The 20,071-nt window shown below is 42.2% G+C and overlaps 1 protein-coding gene across 1 annotated transcript in view; it reads right to left on the bottom strand.

Moving 5' to 3' along the window:
- LOC115521692 (coiled-coil domain-containing protein 30) overlaps positions 1–20,071 on the bottom strand; it is a 74,678-nt gene that overhangs the window by 8,437 nt on the left and 46,170 nt on the right. Inside the window, exons 10-11 of the mRNA XM_032594270.1 lie at positions 5,079–5,220; positions 1,597–1,733 (exon numbers count right to left, since the gene is read on the bottom strand). Coding sequence (XP_032450161.1) covers positions 1,597–1,733; positions 5,079–5,220 — 279 coding nt within the window. The remainder of the gene's footprint in view (positions 1–1,596; positions 1,734–5,078; positions 5,221–20,071) is intronic.

Raw genomic sequence — 20,071 nt, 5'->3', positions numbered from 1 at the left:
AAACCAAATCTGAGCCTCAGTTTTTCTCATCTGTAAAAGAAAGCAGCATCCTGTAGAAGAAACTTACTCTAAGGAAAACATACAAATCCAATCCAGATGGCCAGAGTGTGCCTTCAGGAGGACAATATGGAAATATCATTAATATTAAGGCACAGCTAACAAGTCAGTTGCATTGGGAATGTCAAAATCAATGATGTAGATTGAGAAGGGCCATGGATTATTTAGAGTACATAAAAGGGGAGACATAGATAGTAAAAGATAATCAGAGACTCTCCAGGTCTGCCCAGAGAAGCAGGTGCCCCCAACAGCAGAAAGGAGAGTTCCAATCTGCTGAACAGATCTCCCCACAGACTGTGGTGCTGTGGGCTCTAGGGCCAAGCTACTGGGGTTCACACACTGCTCTGTCAGTGACTAGGCTGTCTGAGTTCCTGAGCCTCTCTGGACCTTAGCTTTCTCACCCATGAAATAAGTCTAATCCCAGTGTCTCCCTCCTGGGATTAGTGTGAGGATTGGTGAGAGAGAGAGTTTAGAACAGTGCCAAGCACATAGTGAGTGCTTGAAAAATGTTAATCATTATAGTTTTGTTTTGTTTTGTTTTGTTTTGTTTTGTTTTTGAGAGAGAGAGAGGGCACAAGTGAGCAAGGGGGCAGAGAGAGAGGTGGGGGGTGGAGGGAAGCGGGGCTTACCCAGGGCTTGTGTTTCCCCCGAAGCAGGGCTCAAGTTCACCCAGTGTGGGACTCAAACTCATGAACTGTGAGATCATGCCCTGAGCCAAAGTCAGATGCTTAAGGACTGAGCCACCCTGGTGCCCTCATTACAGTTATTATTGGTGACACTATCTGTTAAGTTCAACCCACTCTCTTTGCCCTAATTCTGTGCTCCAAGAAAACTTTGATTATAATTGAAGTTTCCTATCGAGGAGAGAGGGCTTGGGCTGGCTAATATGTGAATTTATCTTTGCTGTGGATACTTCTCATTACAAGTTAATACATTGGGTATCCTATGGGTTTAATGAATTTAAGTCACTAGTATGAGCCTGTTCCTCTCTCGATCTCTCTTGATTCCATAGGTATCATATGATACAAATGGGTGTTAAAACACAAAGTGACAGGCCAGAATAAGCATAGCTAGGCCCTCAGTCAGGCAATGCCTATGTGAGAGAGCCCATCTAAATGGCCAACCCGGGGTGCCTGGGTGGCTCAGTCGGTTAAGCATCCGACTTTGGCTCAGGTCATGATCTCGCGGTCTGTGAGTTCGAGCCCCGCGTCGGGCTCTGTGCTGACAGCTCAGAGCCTGGAGCCTGCTTCGGATTCTATGTCTCCCTCTCTCTCTGACCCTCCCCCGTTCATGCTCTGTCTCTGTCTCAAAAATAAATAAACATTAAAAAAAAAAATTTAAATGGCCAACCCGCCTCCTCCGTGATCTTTTTCTCTTTAATTTCACAACTTTTGCATAAACTACTGGAAACAGCAGACAGCAGAGCAACAGTTATGAGATAGGCTGCAAACTCAAGGGATAGTCTCTGGAGCAATCTCTTTGTGGAGGGAGGAACACCTTTATAGAGTTCATTGGCTCCTCAGTCAGGACTGCACCTACTTGTTCTGGACTGATGATGTTACCCCTTTATTGCTCTTGATTAATTCTTCTTTCTCTGTGAGTTTTTCCAGAAGGTTCCTTTTCTCTAGGAGCAGTATATCATTTTGAGCAATGATCTTGTCCTGGAATGCCTTCTCCTAGAGATAATAAAGCCCCTTGTTACCACAGCAGGAGAAAGAATTACAAAGTTGACAGCAAATTTCCCTTGTTGACTTTTCCTCTCCTGCCCCCTGGTCTGTTTTTCACCTGTTTGCTGACATTGTCAGCTAGAGAGTTCTTCCGTTTATTTCGGTTATTTTTTTGTCATGTATTTTTTTTTTGAGTAATTAATCATTCTTCTGGGTTAACATTTAAAAATATCTGAGACCTCAACTTCAATAAGTTCCCAAGCTTCTCATATTTATTCTAATACCATAGGTATCAAATCACTAACAAGTACAACTGAATTCCCTGAAGCTCCAGTTTGACATTTTTTCACATAATACATCTCCATCTGCATTGTGGTGATAGTCTTCTTAAAGCAAAGGCAAGAAGATGGACATTTAGTCCCCTCACTTGGCAACCAGTGTCAGGATCTCAGTTGGCTTGGCAAATCAAGCAGGTAAGCTGGCTACTGAGAATATCCGTATAGTGATCATGCAGAAGAGACTTCCATCCTAACACCATGTTTCATTTTCTACCAACAATTTTCCCTGAAAGCAACAGCTAGTGAAGCTATAGCTAAAGTGAGAAAGGAGGGTGTCTTGTGAAAACAATACTAAACTTCTTATACTGAAGGAGTCAGTAGATATTAATAAATGTCACTGTTGGGAAGGACTCTAGAAGCTCAAAAGTGTAGAATTGCCCTCCTCATGTCACTAATGACTGTCAGTGTTAAGTGCCCTCACCCTTCTGTGTTTGTTCCCACGTGCTGATGGCGGGAGTGAGTTGGGGTAGGAGAAGAATATTGAGCTGCTGGCAGGTGTGAATCATGGAGTTAAGAGGGGCAACTTTCTTTCTTACTTTTAAGAAATACACTAATATAGATCATTCAGAAAAGACTCCATCTATTATTTAAGAATTATAGGAAAGGATATTACATTATGTTCTGAAACAAACCACTCCAGGTTTTAAAGTCCTGCATCCAGGACCCTTCAATGTCTAACAGTAATCTTGCCTACTCTTATTTAAATACATTTTTGGTAAGGATTGAGAAGAAGCCATCCCACAGATAATACTCCACGGTTACAACTGGATTAGAAAGGAAACTGGAGGGAGAAGGCTACTGACACCCTGCCCTTTGGAAATACCCTATTTTTTTTTTTTTTTTTTTAGCCAGAAAATCAGGACACATTCTCTAATAAAAGGATAAAATATTTGGAGAACTCTGGTTTGGACGTTTACAATAGTCAGGAGACTCAGTTGGCTCACCCTATAAAGAGAAGGCTGAAGGAACAAAGCCCAAAAAAGTGGCACTACTTTCTGGACATTTGGTGCTTGGAAAGGGAGCCCAGCTTTTTTATGCTCATGGCTCTGATCCACAGACGCTAAACTAAGTAAAGTCAGGACCTCCAGGTTTGTACCACTGTGGCATTAGAAGATCTCACATCAGTCTTCTCTAGGCTATTTCCTACTCCATTAACAATTTCTCTTGTGAACTGTGCATCTACCAGTTAACATGTTTCTAGGAGAGCTTACACACAAAAGAGAAGAAAGTAACATCTATGGAAAGTTGTATGTGCCAGGTACGGGCATTTCATATTTTAACTGCACAAAAAGCCTTGTGAGATGGGTACTAGCAATGCCATTTTACAGATGAGGAAAGGATACCCAGAGGCTTGTGCAAGGTCACAGAACTATTAAGTGGCAGGGCTAGATTTTGCATCCAAGTCTGTTTAAGGCCAGAGTCCACAGCCCCCCTTCAAGGGCAGTGAGAAAAGGGACAACTGCTCTTCCTTAGCCTCTGCTTACTTGCCTCCTCCAGTGTACTTCCTGGAGACCTGCCACTCTCTGGGTAGATATGTCAGGTTTCCAGGACTGCTGTAGCAAAGAACCACAAACTGGATGGCTTAAAACAAGAGGAACTGATTTTCTCACATTCCTGGAGGCCACACATCTAAAATTGGGGTGTTGGGTGAGTTAGTTCCTTCTGGGGGCTCCACGCCTCTCTCTCAGTTTCCGGTGTTGGCAAGCCCTCCCTGGTGCTCCCTGATGGAGCTGCATCCATCATCCATCTTCCCCTGCACGTGTCTATGTGTGTCTGTTCTTCTCATAGGGCCATCAGACATACTGGATTTCAGGCCTTGATTTAGGGCCAACTCGAATCCACTATGACCTCATCTTAACAAATCCCACCTGCAAAGACCTTATTTCCAAATCAGATCCCACTCTGAGGTTCTGGATAGACACGACTTTGTGGAGGACGTTATTTAACCCGGTACAGTCAGGGAGAAAGAGAAGACGCCTGCTGAAAGGAGGGGGGCTGTTTCTGTCATGTAAGACTAGAAGTGGAAGGCAGGCAGTACAAGAAAGTGATAATGCAGAATATTTCTGGTGGGCCCATGAGCCAGGATTGCTCCTTTCTTCTGCATACCTTTCCTAGTTGTGAATCTAACCTAGATCTGAGTCTTTGAAAGTTTGGCGATGTAGTGCCCAGATAAAAGGATACTGCAAAATCCAGCTTATTTTTCTCCCTCACTATAGTGTAGAGTATCAGGAGGATTTTTTTAATTAAGAATCCAACATTGGTGACCCATCTGTTATAATCCAAAAATGTCTCATGTGTGTAGTCTAGAATTCTTCACCATCCCATAACAGCCCGTGGAATGACTGAAATTGCATGAATTCTTCTGGAATCCTTGGCACGTGCATAGCTATGAGTATTTTAGGAGTGAGGACAGAGTTTTCAAAATTCTGAAATGGGCTAGGGAATCTCAAGAAGGGAAAGCATGACTGGCCTCGTCAGCCGCTCTCCATTTTGACTTTGTGTCGTTTGATGATCTCAAGACCATTCTGCAGTCAATACCGTGCCATCTGCCTCATTGTCTTCTTGCTTACCAGTAAGTCACAGGGGCAACGGGACAGGGATAAAGAAACCACGGATATTTAGAAAAAGGCTTGGAGACACCCCACAAGGATTGCTAAAGGAATAGGGGCCACATATTTTCACTGCCATTTAAGACCGACAGGAGTTCGAGGCATGATGAGGGCAACGTGGAGTAGGAATGAGTTACTGAGTGTGGTTCGGAAGGGTATGTCAGAGAAGACCAGACACTGCTCCTGAGTTGGAAGTGCGGGCTATTTTCAGCGTCTGATTCGGTTCAGCATCCCCACGAGTCTTACATCCTTTCTGGAAGGTCTTAAAGGATGACTCACATCAAAAGAAGGTGCAAAGAAGTGAAAACCTGGGCTGCAAAGGGGCCACCAGGTGGATTGCAGCCCAAGCGCGCTCTCCCGAATGGGTTGAGCAGCGACAACTTGGGGAGCTCTTCGCTTCTGCCCACCTTTTCCACTTGGTGCTGCAGGATTCTGACTTCATTTTCCAAATGCTCAATTCTCTTTTCTCGCAGCTCTACTTCCTGAAGTAAAAGGTTCTTGACTCGGCCAAGCTTGACTTTGTGGTGGTGATGTTTCTCATTGAAGTCTCTGTAAAAGTAAATTTCTATTTATTTATTTATTTGTTTGCTTATTTATTAGTTTATTCTTATTTTATTTTAGTTTATTTTTTGAGTTTGTTTCTTTGAGAGAGAGAGAGAGAGACAGAGAGAGAGAGAGAGAGTGTGTGTGTGTGTGTGTGTGTGTGTGTGTGTGTGTGTGTGTGAACAGGGGAGGGGCAGAGAGACAGAAGATCCCAAGCTCCACAAACAGCACGAAGCCCAATACAGGGCTCGATCCCACAAACCATGAGATCATGATCTGAGCTGAAATCAAGAGTTGGACGCTCAACTGACTGAGCCAGCCAGGCGCCCCCAAAGTAAATTTAAATAGAGGCCCAGCTGAGCACTGTGGAAGTTTATGTTGCCTCCTCGTGTGTGTGCGCCTCTCTCGGGTGTCCTCTTTTTGCTCTGTCGAGGCCTGCCACCAGATGTAGATATTCGTCCTGCCTCACTCCTGCAGGACTTCTTGCCCCCAAGTAGGGGAATGGACCAAGGATAACCTCTTAAATAACACCAGCTTTAGTCATCCCCAACTCAGGAAACACTCCTTGACTTCTGACCCCTGACATCTAATTCTGAATCCTGCTCCATGGAGTCAGCTGTTAATTTAAGTTTCTAGTTCTTGGCTATACCTGTGGACAGTGATTTAACCCACTTCAGTCTCTGATAACTGAGTCTGCTCTCGATCCTTGCCCCAAGTCTGAACTTCTGCAGGCCAGTTCTCTGTAGGTTTCTGCTCAAGACTCTAACTCTGATTCTGACATAAGTTGAACTTAACGCCAATAAGCACATGAAAAGACGTTCAACGTCATTAGGCATTAAGGAAACGCAAGTCAAAGCCGCAACGAGATACTACTTCACACCCACTAGGATGGCTAAAATGAAAAAGAAAGATAATAGCAGGTGCTAGCAAAGATGTAGGGATATTGGAACTCTCAAACACTGCTGGTAGGAATGGCAGCCTCTTTGGAGAAAGCCTGGCTCAAATGGTTAAACATAGAGCCATATGACCCAGCAATTCCACTCCTAGGTATTTCTCCAAGAGAAGTGAAAACATATGTCCACACAAAAACCTGTATGTGAATATTCATACTAGCACCATTCACAATAGCCAAAAGGTAGAAACAACCCAAAGACCATCACCTGAAGAATGGATAAATAAAATATGGGATATCTGCACAATGGAACACGAATCTGCCTCAAAAAGTAATGAGGTACTGATCCATGTGACACCATGGATGAACCTTGAAAGCATTATGCTGAGTGAAAAGAGTCAGTCACAAACGACCACATATTATATTATTCCATTTATATGTAACGTCCAGAACAGGCAAATAGAGGATTTCTTGTCGCCCAGGGCTAGGGGTGGGGAGGGAAACTGAGGATGGCGGACAACCGCTAAAAGGCTTCTTTTGGGGGTGTGAAATGTTTTAAAATTGATTGTGGTGATGGATGTACAACTAAAAGCCATTCAATTGTACACTTTAAGTGGGTGAACTATACGGTGTATTGATTATATCAATAAACCTGTTGGGTTTTTTTTAAAGAACAAAAATCTAAATGATCATTTCAAGCTACTGTAACACCTAACCCGAGCAAACAAGAAAACAGATTAATACCTCAATGCCACCACTAGGCAAACCTCTTTGAGAATGGCTGTGCTTTCGAAGTAAGAACATTGTTATTCAGAAAGTGCTTCTTCTAATGAAAAATTGAGGAGAAGTTTTACTTTGAACCTATTAGGTCTGATAACAGAAAATCACTCCACACCAGGGTTTCTTGACCTTTGCCCCGTTGGCATCGTGTGCCAGATAAGTCTTTGTTGTGGAGGGCTATCCTGTGCTTTGTAGAATCCTTGGCCTCTACCCACTTGATGCCAGTCGTACCAATGTCTCCAGACATTGCAAAATGTTCCCTTGCCCTGGGAGGCAAACCACTGCTCACTGAGAAGCACTGCTGTAGCTAACGTTCCTAAACCAGGTTTTCTCAGCCTACAGCAGTGTTCCCCAAGCTGCATTGTGACCAGCAACATCCACATCGCCTGGGAACTTGTTCGAAGGTGCAAAGCCTCGGGCTCTCTCCCTGAACCGCAGAATAGTAAACTGTGGGAGTGGATCTGTGTTTTAGCAACGCTTCTGGGGATTCTAATGCAACCTAAAGCTTGAGAGAAAGCCCTGGGCATATTTGGGAGGGATCCCTCACCACTTCCACTTCATCATAAACAGACTACTTGTGGCAGGCTAAGTGTACCTAGAGCCTTTCTTCGCTCCTGCTGGCAAAACCCAGATTTCATTTAGGTGCCCACAGAGAGCTCTTGACCTCAAGAAAGGTGGGTGGGTCCCAGATGTGTGTGTGTGTGTGTGTGTGTGTGTGTGTGTGTGTGTGTGGCTACAGGGATGGACCTGTGACAAAGGTATGCTTGCTGGGCACTTCCAGGAACTTCAGAAACCAGCCCTCTCTGCGCTGGCTGGCCTCCTGCTGAGCTTGCGCCACCTGCCCCTACAGTCACCACCTTGTAACCATGATGTGACAAGCCTAAAGACAAAGGTGCTGACCCACCAAGCATGGCAGAGCGAAAGGAAGGAAAGAGCCTGGGCCTTCACGACACTACTGAGCAGCTAAAGCTACCCCAACAATCACCTTCCTCCAGATTTCTTGTTATGTAAGAGAAAATTTTGGTCTAAATCGATGTCAAGTTTTTGGTTTCTTTCGTTTCACTTTATTTTTATTTGTGGTTAATTACATCCTGATAGCTTAAAAAACAAAAAAACACAACTACTCCAAACAAGAAGAAACTATTCTAATGGTCTCTGTAGCCCCGATTTCCCTGAATGCCTAGACATTTGGGTAATGCCTTTTTAACTGAAACAGAAAGTGTTTAAGGAATGAGAAATCCACTCTGGGTACCGTAGACACTTGAGGGCACAGTCATTCAGGCCTACGGTGCTGAGCAGTTTGCACATGTCAACTGTCTGATCTTACCTCTGATACTTAAACTGGGGGAAGCCCTGACGGAAGGGAACTACCAGCTAACTAAAAACCTGTGCTCCAGGCTTTTCACACACCTCATTTGATTTTACTTATTTATTTATTTATTTATTTTTTTCTCATTTGATTTTAAAGCAAAGCTGTGCAGCCAATCTCCTTCTCTATGAATCAGGACGTGGAGGCTGGGCAGTAGAGTTTACTCAGTGGAACTGAGGTATCTAAACCCTTCACATTCCTTGACTAGCTCTCTAAGGCCTTGGAATATCCTGCTCGATAATAACATCTTTGTATACCTGTGGCCTTGGACCACACCAATATTTTATGTTAACAATATGATCGGGGCACCTGGGTGGATCAGTCGGTTGAGCATCTGACTGCGGCTTAGGTCATGATCTCGCGGTTCATGAGTTTGAGCCCCGCATCGGGCTCTATGCTGTCAGCACGGAGCCTGCTTAGGATCCTCTGTCCCCCTCTCTCTGTCTTTCCCCTGCTTGTGCTCTCTCAAGGATAAATAAACATTTCAAAAAAAAAAAAAAACCCAATATGATTTATGGTGAGAGCATTTTTGTTCTCCTAGGGCCCTGGGCCATGCTGTGTCAGTTTGACCTTGGGGGTTTGGGAGTCTGGAGACTGAGTAATTAACGGTAATCACTGGGGCACTCCATGCCGATGAGACTGACCCCCGATAAAAATCTCTGGATGTCAAGGCTCAGGTGAGTTTCCCTGGTTGGGAAATCTTCATACGTGTTGTCACACATCATTGCTGGTAGGATTATGTACTGTCCGTTCTACTCCACTGGGAGAGGACAACAGGCTTGCATCCTGTCTCTCCTGGACTCTATCCTATGTGCCTTTCTCCTCTGCTGATTTTAATCTGTATTCTTTCACTGTAATATACCATAACCATGAGTATAACGGCTTTTCTGAGTTCTGTGAGTCCGAATGAATCACAAACCTAAGGGTGCCCTTGAGACTCCTGACCCAGAAGGAAGTTACTTGTACAAAGAAGAATCTGACCTTAGAGCCTGTGATCTCCCACTCTACCCTAATGCTATAATGCCAGCAAAGCCAAGCAAACCAGATGTCGCTGATTTCTCCAGTAAGAAATTTATTTTTTAATTTTTAAAAATGAAATTAAATTTCATTATTTTTTAAATTGAGGCATAATTGACATTATATTAGTTTTAGCTGTGTAACATAATGAGTTGATATTTGTGTATATTGCAAAACGATCACTACAGTCTAACATCTGTCACCATATATAGAAACTTTTCTTCTTGTGATGAGAGCTTTTAAGATTTACTCTCTTAGCAGCTTTCAAAGATGCAATACAATACTAACTCTGGTCACCATGCTATACATTGCATCTCCACGATTTATTTGTTTTATAACAGAAAGTTTATATCTTCTGATCTACTAGAGAAAGCTTTCAGCATTTCACCATTGAATATTGTGTTAACTGTAGGCTTACATTTCAGGTCTTACATTCAAGTCTTTAATCCATTTTTTGAGTAAAATTTTGTGTATGGTATAAGAGAGTGGTCCAGCTTCATTCTTTGGCATGTAACCATCCAGTTTCCACAACGCTGTTTATTGAAGAGACTGTCTCTTCCCCACTGTATATTCTTTGCTTCCTTGTCATAAATTGACCAAATATGTGTGGGTTTGATATTTTGTTTTATACAAGTACTAGGAACCAGCTGGAGGGGAGGAGCAAAACAGACTTATCTAGATGCTAATTCTAATCAAACTGTGATGGAAGAGCTACTCCAAGAGAGTCGTACAGCTTTGTAAATTATGTCCTTTTTTTTTTTTTTTTTTTTTTTTTAGTTCATTATTTTTGAAAAAGAGAGCGGGTGCAGGGGAGGGGCAGAGAGAGAGAGGGGGAGGGATCCACACTGTCAGTGTCGAGCTTAAAGCTCAAGCCCCAGGTCGGGCTCTGTGTTGTTAGCGGAGTTGGGGATTCTCTCCCTCTCTCTCTGATCCTCCCCTACTCTCTCTTTTTTCTCTCTCTCTCTCTCTCAAAATAAATAAATAAACATTTAAAAAAAGAAATTTTTTTATTAAAAATTGTTTTTAATGTTTTATTTATTTTCGAAAGAGAGAGAGGGAAAGAGTACCAGCAGGGGTAGGGCAGAGGGAGAGGGAGATATAGAATCCAAAGCAGGCTCCAGGCTCCAAGCTGCCAGCACAGAGCCTGATGCCGGGCCTGAACTCATAAAGTGTGAGACTATGACCTGAGCCGAAGTCAGACACCCACTGGAGCCACTCAGGCGCCCCAGAAATTAATTTATTTTTTAAAGTAAGATGATAAGCTATAGAAAATTTGGGAAGAAAACCCAACTCCCAATATGATTAGTATTAAAATAGTGGTTGTATTTCCTTCTAGTCTTTTTATAAGCATCTTTTCCTTAAATCTTACCTATATTAAACTTTTTACCTTATGCCCTTTTCATTTATTATATTGTAAGCATTTCCTCATGCTGCTGTCTCACCTTCAGGGCCCCCATCTTTTACAGTGGAATGAAGTTCCATTAAGTGAGTGGATTAGGGTTGACCTAACTAGCTCCTACTGCCTGATACTCAGGCTTCTTCCTGTAGTGTTACGCATGGTTTGAAGAGTATGTTGACGCAGTACAGCTGGTGAGAGGCTGGAGCCTTCCCTCGCCATTGCTGACTGGCTGTTTGGCACACTTTCTGCTTTGGTCAGAAGCTCTGTTGGCCAACTTGCCTGAAGAGCACATGCATTTTCTAAGTTTATTTTTGGTTTTATTAACTACTAGATCTATGAGGCAGCACAATACTCATGTTTTAAAATTTAGGACAACTTTTTGTTTATGTTCGAGTAGAACCAGATGGATTTTTCCATTATTTTTCTTTCAAAAAGGCAAGGAATTTGTTCCTCTGGAAGAGTGGTTGGGAAAACATGGAAAAATTAGGCATGGTCCATAAAGGCCAGGACTGGGATCAGGGGAATGAAAACAAAAATGAACTTCGAGTTTTGACAGTTCTTCCATTTTCTTTCCTAAATCTGTGTTTTTTAACACCGGATGGCACATCAGAATCACATGAGGAAGCTTTTATAAAAACAGTGATCCATCCCTAAGCCCTATCCCCACTGCTTCTGATCTAACTAAATCTATGCTGGTGCCCAGGCACATGCAGCTAGGGTCAGGATCCACTGTCCCAAAGGCAAGGGGAAAATAACATGGAAGAATCACCAGCCTCACAGCCGGCAAAAAATTTTAAGATAAAATGACAAATATTTATGACTATACGTGAGCATCAAAAATCATAGAATATGTTGAGCAAAAGAAGTTGGACACAAAAGATTACATGTGGTAAGAATCCCATCATTTTGGTGCCCTTACATGGGAGCTTTGAGTCTTTTCATCTGGACTCTGAGCCTTGGTGCAAACTTGATGAGTACCTTTTCTTTTCTTCCTTTACTCTCATTTCAGGGGCTTTTCAAGGAATGTGGTCGAATTGGAACACTTTCATGTCGATTGCTTAGGTTGCAATCCTCTAGCTGTGGCTACTCTATGGGGAGGAAAAAGCCTGCCTTTTGGCTGAAAGTTAGTACCCTGGCGGGAATGGTAATAAGACCCAGAAGCTTGATGCCCTCTCTTTATTCCTGTCCTTATACAAAGTTGTCTGTCTTGGGGACGGGACAGCCACCTAAGTCACCAGGACGGCCACCGATCCTAAGACTCCAGTGTGAGGTTTCCTCCTCATTGGTCTAATGTAATTCCCCTCCAAATCTCTGGACTAGCCGCCTCTGGCCAGGAGACCCCCACTAGGAGCCAGCCGAAACCAGTACTCAATTGAATTAAAACTCAACTGGGGACCATTTCCCAGGGAAGTTGGCTGTAAAGCCTATATGTGTTGGAATGTCACTTAGATCATGATAGATTTCTATCTTTACTGTTTTCTGTCAACGTCTTCTACTAACTGCTACTTACATTACAAAATTGGCTAATTCCCCCTTGTAAAACTTTTCCAGTATTTTCCTTGGGTTAAAAATGGCGGTTTCTTCTCAGCCTTTTTGACAAGGCAAACTCAGTCCATACGTCAGCACACATCTGTAGTCTAGGATGCAATGGGGAAGCCGGGGGAGGGAGGGAGGGACCCTAGCATCCTTCCTTCAGGGGCCCTTAGTTGGCTGGTCAGTCAGTGATCATAGCAACTTTGTTCGAGGGATGCCTCAGGTCACTTTAACACCAGGAACCTCTGACACATCCTGCGTATGGGACGCCAACTGGGAGTGGGGAGTCGGGGCGGGGGGGGGGGTGGTGGTGAGGTGGCGGATCTCCGTAGTAATGGACCTTCTCTACTTCTCTCTCTAGGAAGGAGGAACATGGGAGCTCCTCTTCAGTTCTCAGGGATCCTCCCTTGAGATGCCTTTTCAATCCAGTGGAGACAATTTGCATTGCAAAATTTAGGAAAGGACTGATCTCCCGTAACACTGCATGGCCTTACTAGGATCTAGCCATTAGATCTCTTCTGCAGGAAATCTGGCAAATGGATAGAGGTACTCTAGGTCCAGGCATTCACGGCTCTAAATCAGGACCCAGACGAAAAGTCCTCTTACAGAATGTATTTGCCTAAATGTGTTTGGTTAGTAAACTCCCTCCTGACATACTGGATGTCTAAACAGGCCTCCTCCTGATAGAACTAAGTTGCTGGAGGAAACCCAGGCCATCCCTAATGAAGGGGACACTTGACTCTCTCTCTGTTCTGCTAATAGATGTGAGGGCCTCTCCTTCATTCATTTCCTGGGTTAATGGCTATAATTGGAACTAACTGTGGTTAGTCTACCTAGGGACGGGGACTTTAAGGAATATTCCCAAGCAGCTGCCGAAACTCCATTTGTTTCAGGGAAACAAATGTCTGCCTTCTCCTACCTGACACGGACTCCATATTTCCACTTTGGAAACAAAACAAAACAAAACAAAAAACCTGGTGCCTGCTCATCTGTCCAAGTGGACAGGCTTTAGGACCAAGTAGACCTCTCTCTCTCTCTCTCTCTCTCTCTGCCCTCTGGAATTTTATCTGCTTTCAGGCCTCTGGGTAGAACCTCACCTCTTCAGCCTTCCCCTCCCCCTCCTCCTATTTCTGCACCACCTTGGGTGCAGCCTGCACAACTGGTTCCTATACCATCATTGGTGCCTCAGGCACCATTGGCTCCTCCTCCCACCCTCTAAGTCAAGGAGTAAAGGACACCCCCTTGGACTCCCCACTTCATATTCCCCGCTGATGTTCCAGGTAAAAACTAAAGACGGGGAACAAATTGATTGACTTTTAAGTGGATGCAGGGGTAACATTTTTGGTAGTTAAACTAATTTAAGTTTGCTGGTTTGAGATAAACCTGTTTATCAGCATTAAATATAAAACTTTTTTTTTTTATTCTATCTGGGTTTGCTGAAGGTCAAATAAGCTCAGGTTACCTCTGCAATTTGTTAGCAAAAAGATGACTTAAAATAATGGCTAATTTTGTCTGTCTTGAAGTTTTCAGCAGTAATTGTTAAGACAGCTTTCAAAGTCTTTGGTAACCTGAAACATTAAAGTTTCGATTGTATAATGAACGGGATAGAATTCATTGGACATCTAGGTCTTTTCCAAATAGAATGGAATGCTAAAACATTAATTAGGTTTGCGCTTTGACTTCTTATTGCAGAGAAACTAAGGCTATTTGGGTCTGTCGGCAAACATGCTTGTGCTTAAGTGGTTCATAAATTTGCCATCTTAAGAATTCTGGTAACAGTTCACAATCGGTTACTACTAAGTTTTCACTGGAAACTAAGGTTTCTAAGAGTTAAAATTCTGCTGAATGTAGTTTATACTAATGGAAATAAGGGAAACAACTCGGTATGTAAAAATGTAGGAAATGTGTAAGAAGAATATAAGGAATGGAAATACATTTTTGTGGAAGGTAAAAGAAAGTAATTTTGTCCTAAATGAGAAGGGCTGTTTGGAGAGAAATGGTTTGGAACAAAATCTGATGGCAAAGGAAAGTTGTAGAAGGTTCGTGAAGGAAAATCTCTGGAAAGGAATTTCATGTGTGGTTAGGATGCACAAAGGTTGCAACGAATGGATTTTAAAAGTACACTGGTATAAGGTTAAAATTCTGCTTTTCTCTCTGCTAAAAACACAAAAGTTTTCTTGGATTGTTGATCTGCTCTTGATAAAAAAATAATATGCAAAATTTTTCTCTCTGGTCTGCCGGAGAAAACCAAAGCTTTGGGTTTCCTCTTTATCAAGTCTTTGATTACTTCAAGTTAAAACTTCTCAATGTGAAAGGAGCTAAGTTCTGCTAACAACTATATAACCCTATATATTTGCCTTTGGAATCTCTCAGTGCCACCTTGGTTAAATGAATAAATAAAATTTGTAATGAGCAGTAATCCTGTTTAGGTTGTGCTCTGTAACTTTCTAAGGTTTTAACAAACTTCCCAAGATTTAAATTGTAAATGAAGTCTTTTTGACCAGTTAGGCCTTTTTTTGGTATGTGAAGTTACTTGGAAGACACTGTCATTCATGGTAAACCTTAGGTTGTGTTGCACGGGTAAGTGCATGGGTAAATGCATGGGTAAATGCTCCAATATAAATGCAAATCCTGATGTTTTAATATGTTTTGGTAATAAGGTCGGCACTTGGCTATGCCGATTATTGAAGTGTTATGTGTCACAAAAATAACCGAATTTCCTTGTCAATTGCATCTTTTTTTTAATTAAAAAAAATTTTTTTTTAACGTTTATTTATTTTTTTGAGACAGAGAGAGACAGAGCATGAATGGGGAAGGGTCAGAGAGAGAGGGAGACACAGAATCCGAAACAGGCTCCGGGCTCGAACTCAGAGATGGCGAGATCATGACCCGAGCTGAAGTCGGACGTTCAACCAACTGAGCCACCCAGGCGCCCCTGTCAATTGCATCTTAATGAACTCTCATATTAGATTGTTACCAATGTCCGTTTCTGAGATTTTGTCATTTATAGTTATTTGTTCTGGAAGCATATAAGAAAACATGTTTCATCTTCAAGGAGACTTATACAAAGAACTTTTAGGACACATACAGGCATTTGACATCTTTAAGATTAATATTAAGATGGGTAAGAATTTTCAGAACTAAAAAGTTGCATTGAAACAGAACAAGAATTAGTAACATGGGACTAAATGAACTGAAAAAGATGGTTATCGTTTTGCAGCTCTTGTTTTGAAGTATTGCTGGTTCTCTAACATTTGCTCTTCCAGATTAAGGAAACTTTCTCAAGATATCTGTGCTATACAGAAATGTCATAAAGTATTTATTTGTGTACAAAGTATTTAACTTTTCTCTCTACCTAAACCCTCTCAAATTCAAAAGTTCTCAGTGAGCATTCTTTCTTCCATGGCCATCATACTTGTTTGCCTAAGTGTGGTAGAGCCCCTCCCTAAGGAATGTGGTGAAAACCTCAAGACAAGAGAAGGCAACCTGGCTATGTGCACGTGCACAACATTCCTCACGACTCTGTAACATAGACCGCCCATTCAGACTGTAGGTTACCATATGCGGGAGACAAAGGAGCAAAAATTGTACAAAAGGCGACCCTCTCCTGCCCCCCACGGTGCTCAGGGCTCAGCCTTTTGGGTCTTAGCCCGCTGAGCCTGTGCTGGCACAAATAAAACTGCTTCCTGTAAAGAAAAGCCTTGGTGTCCCATCTCCATGTGTATGTCTCACTGCTACATAAGTTCAATGAGAATCTGTTCTCCTTGGAACCGGACACCATTGGAAATATTGGTAATTTTACCAAGGCTTTAACTGGAATGTCATATTTGAGAGACATGCATAGACTCAGTTATGACCATACAGTTAAAAGGAACTAAGGTTGACTTTATGACACATGGAGCCATAAAGCTCCTTGGCTAAGTTCCCAGCAGCCTAACCAGGTGAGTAAAGAATGTCACTTCCTGGCAGGTGCAGGAACCTCGGGATATCTTCGGCACCTTGTGAAGAGGAATTCGCCCAAATCTACAGGTGTTGCAGGCATGTCTGACAGCAAGTACTTGGCTTGGCTTCTGGCCTGGAGAGGCTACTAAAAAGTTCAATCTGGAGATTCCTTCTAAAAAGTTCCAGCAAAGTAAAATTTAAAAGATATATATGATCAATAACTGTTCTTGCTGAACTTCTGTAAATAAGTAGGCCAAGTTTGTTAAAACTGGACTTGTTCTACAAACAAATTGGTTTCCATTTGGCTGTCTTTGGAAATGAGGGTTTTTAGAGGTTTCAATAACAGGTTTCAATAACACACCTTTATGAATGTTAAATTCTAGTTCTGATCGTCTTAAATGTTGTTTGCCTAAACTAGACAACTTGAGGTAAACTTCAGAAAAACTGTCATAATACCACAGGTATGGACAATCTTCTTGCTTGTTATTCTGTGGTGATAATAACAAAACCCCAGGGGCATATGATTATCCAAACAACTGGAAAATGGGATGGATTCCCCAAAGATTGTATGAAAAGACTTTTCTCCCTGTAGACCTATCAATAGATAAAGACTATAGTCCTTTATTAAATTATTCACTTTATTAATTTATTCACTTGAATTATCCAGGTTAATTCATAAATCTCTTAAGTGGATATGCAAACCATAGTCTCCCTAAACCTGATCTGACATTTACTAGAAACCCACCCCATCCATATAAACCCAGGAGACCTGGTAAATTGAAAGTCCAATATAGTAGGGAATTTAACTCTAAAATAAAAGGTCCCCTACGGGGTCATATCATATACTCCCACTGAAGTAAAATTAGAGGGGCACTCTTTACGGGCTCCTATATCTAAAATAAAACCCGTACCTCCTTCAGAAAACCAATGAGCAAACTAATGTGCCTTCTTGTTCTTGTAAACCCGTGGAAGACCTCAAACTTTTGCTCAAACTTCTCTTAGGATGGTTGTACCTTTCTTTTTCATTCTCCTTTCCCCAATTTATACTAACAATTCCTCTTAAAATGGGCCATTCAAAAGGATCACAAGAGACATCTGAATTACAAATCAGAAAAACCCATCTGATTCCTGCTGCCTGTTCCCACTCCCATTGGAGGATGCTTCAAGCCTGACATCTAAAAATCTCACTGGTAGCACTGGTAAACACTGGGTTTGTAATTTGCTCTAACCATTAACCTGTATTTTTCTTGTTTCTATAAAAGTACCTTTTATTGATTGACTAATTGCTTACTAAACAAAACAGAGTCTATATGATGGTTAAACACCACCTGTTACACAGTTAAAGCCTTCAATGACTCTCAATAACATTATGCATAGAGCAGTTCTACCAAATAGAATAGTATTAGATGTCTTAACTGCTGCACAAGGTGAAACTTGTACTCTCATAAAAACAAAATGCTGTGTATACATTCCAGATGACCACAAAAATATTTCCGGATTTCTAACTGACATGAATACTTGAATTGGTGCTGGAAACAATCCCTCTCTTTCCTTTAATGATTGGTTAAATTTCTGGACTGGAGGATTTTTGTCAACTACCAAAGGACTTTTATTTGGGCTAATCTTTCTAGTTATTCTAATCATGTTTTGCTGTTTTCTGCCATGTCTCTCTGCCTGGTGCTAAGACTCCATCACTGCAATAACTTCAAGCCAACAGATGATCCTTTCTACTCAGGAAGGTTCATACACATTGTCCACCTTGGATTCAGCTGCCTCTGTCTTTTGTAACTCCCCTATACCTTCCCCAACTGAACAATATTGACCCTTATAGGTAGGGACATTTCTACACCCCTACTCAGCAGGAAGAAGCTACAGAAGATGAGACCTTCCACTTTCAACAACCTTAAAGATTTAAGGGTCAAAATTTTTCAGTGGGGAGCATGGGGTAAGCTGGGGGTAAAGTACAGGCTAACAGCAACCCCCCACCCCCGCAGGTAGGACATGTATGATAGTCCTTGGACACTCCCAGCTATCCCAAAACAGGAAAGGACAAAAAACAAATAGTCTCTACCAGTTTACAACAAAAAGGCAATCCCATCAATGGCCAAAAGTCCAGGAACTCCCTCCGGTCTTAATGATAATGCTTTGCTAAAGAGATAAACAACTTTAGCTTGACAATAGCTAGGCTTCCAGTAAGTCTTTAGCATGTGAAAGTCTCTTTGGAAACTTCCTCTTGACTTTATCTTTCCCAGACTCTATAAAAGGGTCACCTCCACTCTTGCAGTAGAGAGCTCTTCCCGCCCATGGGTCCTGTCCCTGTGCTTTAATAAAATCACCTTTTTTGCATCAAAAAAAAAAAGAGGAAGAGAATATAAAATTTTATCCAAGCTATGATAGTAAAGTCATAAAACTGTGTTTAAATGACAGAGACTAGGAGTAAACACAGAAAGGATTCTGGGTAAGCAATTTCTACACATATTAGATTCAGGATCAACTCACTTGTCAGGAATTGTGGCATTTTATATGCCCTAGACCTAGCACTTCATTCTTTCAACTCCCTCTAATACCCAGACAAGATGTGGAAAGAGCCCTATATAGGTTATTCACTTTTTTTTTAAGTTATTTATTTATTTATTTATTTATTTATTTATTTAGAGAGTGAGCAGGGCAGGGCAGGAGCAGAGAGAGAGAGAGAGAGAGAGAGAGAGAGGAGAGAGAGGATCCCAATAAGGCTCTGCACTCTCAGTGCAGAGTCCAAAGCTGGGCTTGAACTCACAAACTGTGAGACCATGACCTGAGCTGAAATCAAGAGTCTGTCACTGAACCAACTCAGCCACCCAGGTGCCCCTAAAGAGCTTATTAGACGACTGAGTTCTAGCTTTAGGTTTGTAAGCAGCATGAACTGAACCACACATACTCCCCTGACCATGGTTTCTACATTTTTCAGTATTATGATGATCAAAGCAAGGTAAGGGATACCAGTGACTCTAAAAACACTCTGCTCTACAGCAGTAAACAGGGGTTTTTAAATCATTCTCATCAATGTGATAATTACGCAGGTAAGAACACAAGAGAATAAGATATTTCAGCCTAATGGAAGGAATAGAGCAGAAGACTACAGAGCTGGTAGGAGAAAGGTGGATCACGGAAAAACAATGAACAATAACTAGATATGATAATAGCTGTGTGCTAAACATTGTTCTAAGTAAGTGCTTTACATATAGTGATTTACTTAATTCTCAAAACAACTTTCTGAGGTAAGTGCTGTTATTTTACCCATTTTAAAGATGAGGGACCTCAGGCACAGAAAGTTTACATAACTCACCCAAGGTCGCACAGCTAGTTTCTGGAAGAACCAGGATTTGTTCCCAGGCAATATGGCTCCAGAGTCCATACTCTGAACTACTCTGCTACATTCCAGAGAGGAGGAGAGTGGGAGGAATCTGGTGGAATGATGAGCAGTGAATGGCAGAAAGAGAAGGAAGTTCAGAAACACATTTTTTATTGAGCACCTACTATATAATCAGAACTATGGATAAAAAGATGAATAAGACCATGGCCCATGCCCTTGAAAAGCCTACACAGTCTGGTGAGGAAGACAGGTAGTAACTCACACTATTTCAAGACAAAGTGGCAAGCTCTGAAATAAGTACAAAGAGGCATGTGCAAAGGGCTAGGAGGAGGCTACAAAGAATGAGTACTTCACCCAGCCCAGGCTGGTGGGGTCAAGAAAGGCTTCTTGGAGAGGTGCCCAGGTGGCTCAGTCGGTTAAGCGTCCGACTTCGGCTCAGGTCATGATCTCACGGTTCATGATTTTGAGCTCCACATCAGGCTCTGTGCTGACAGCTCAGAGCCTGGAGCCTGCTTCAGATTCTGTGTCTCCCTATCTCTCTGCCCCTCCCCCACTCGTGCTCTGTCTCACGCT

The sequence above is a fragment of the Lynx canadensis genome, chromosome C1, assembly GCF_007474595.2.
Source record: "Lynx canadensis isolate LIC74 chromosome C1, mLynCan4.pri.v2, whole genome shotgun sequence".
Classification (NCBI taxonomy): Eukaryota; Metazoa; Chordata; class Mammalia; order Carnivora; family Felidae; genus Lynx; species Lynx canadensis.
This window is presented reverse-complemented; position numbering and strand designations above follow the sequence as displayed.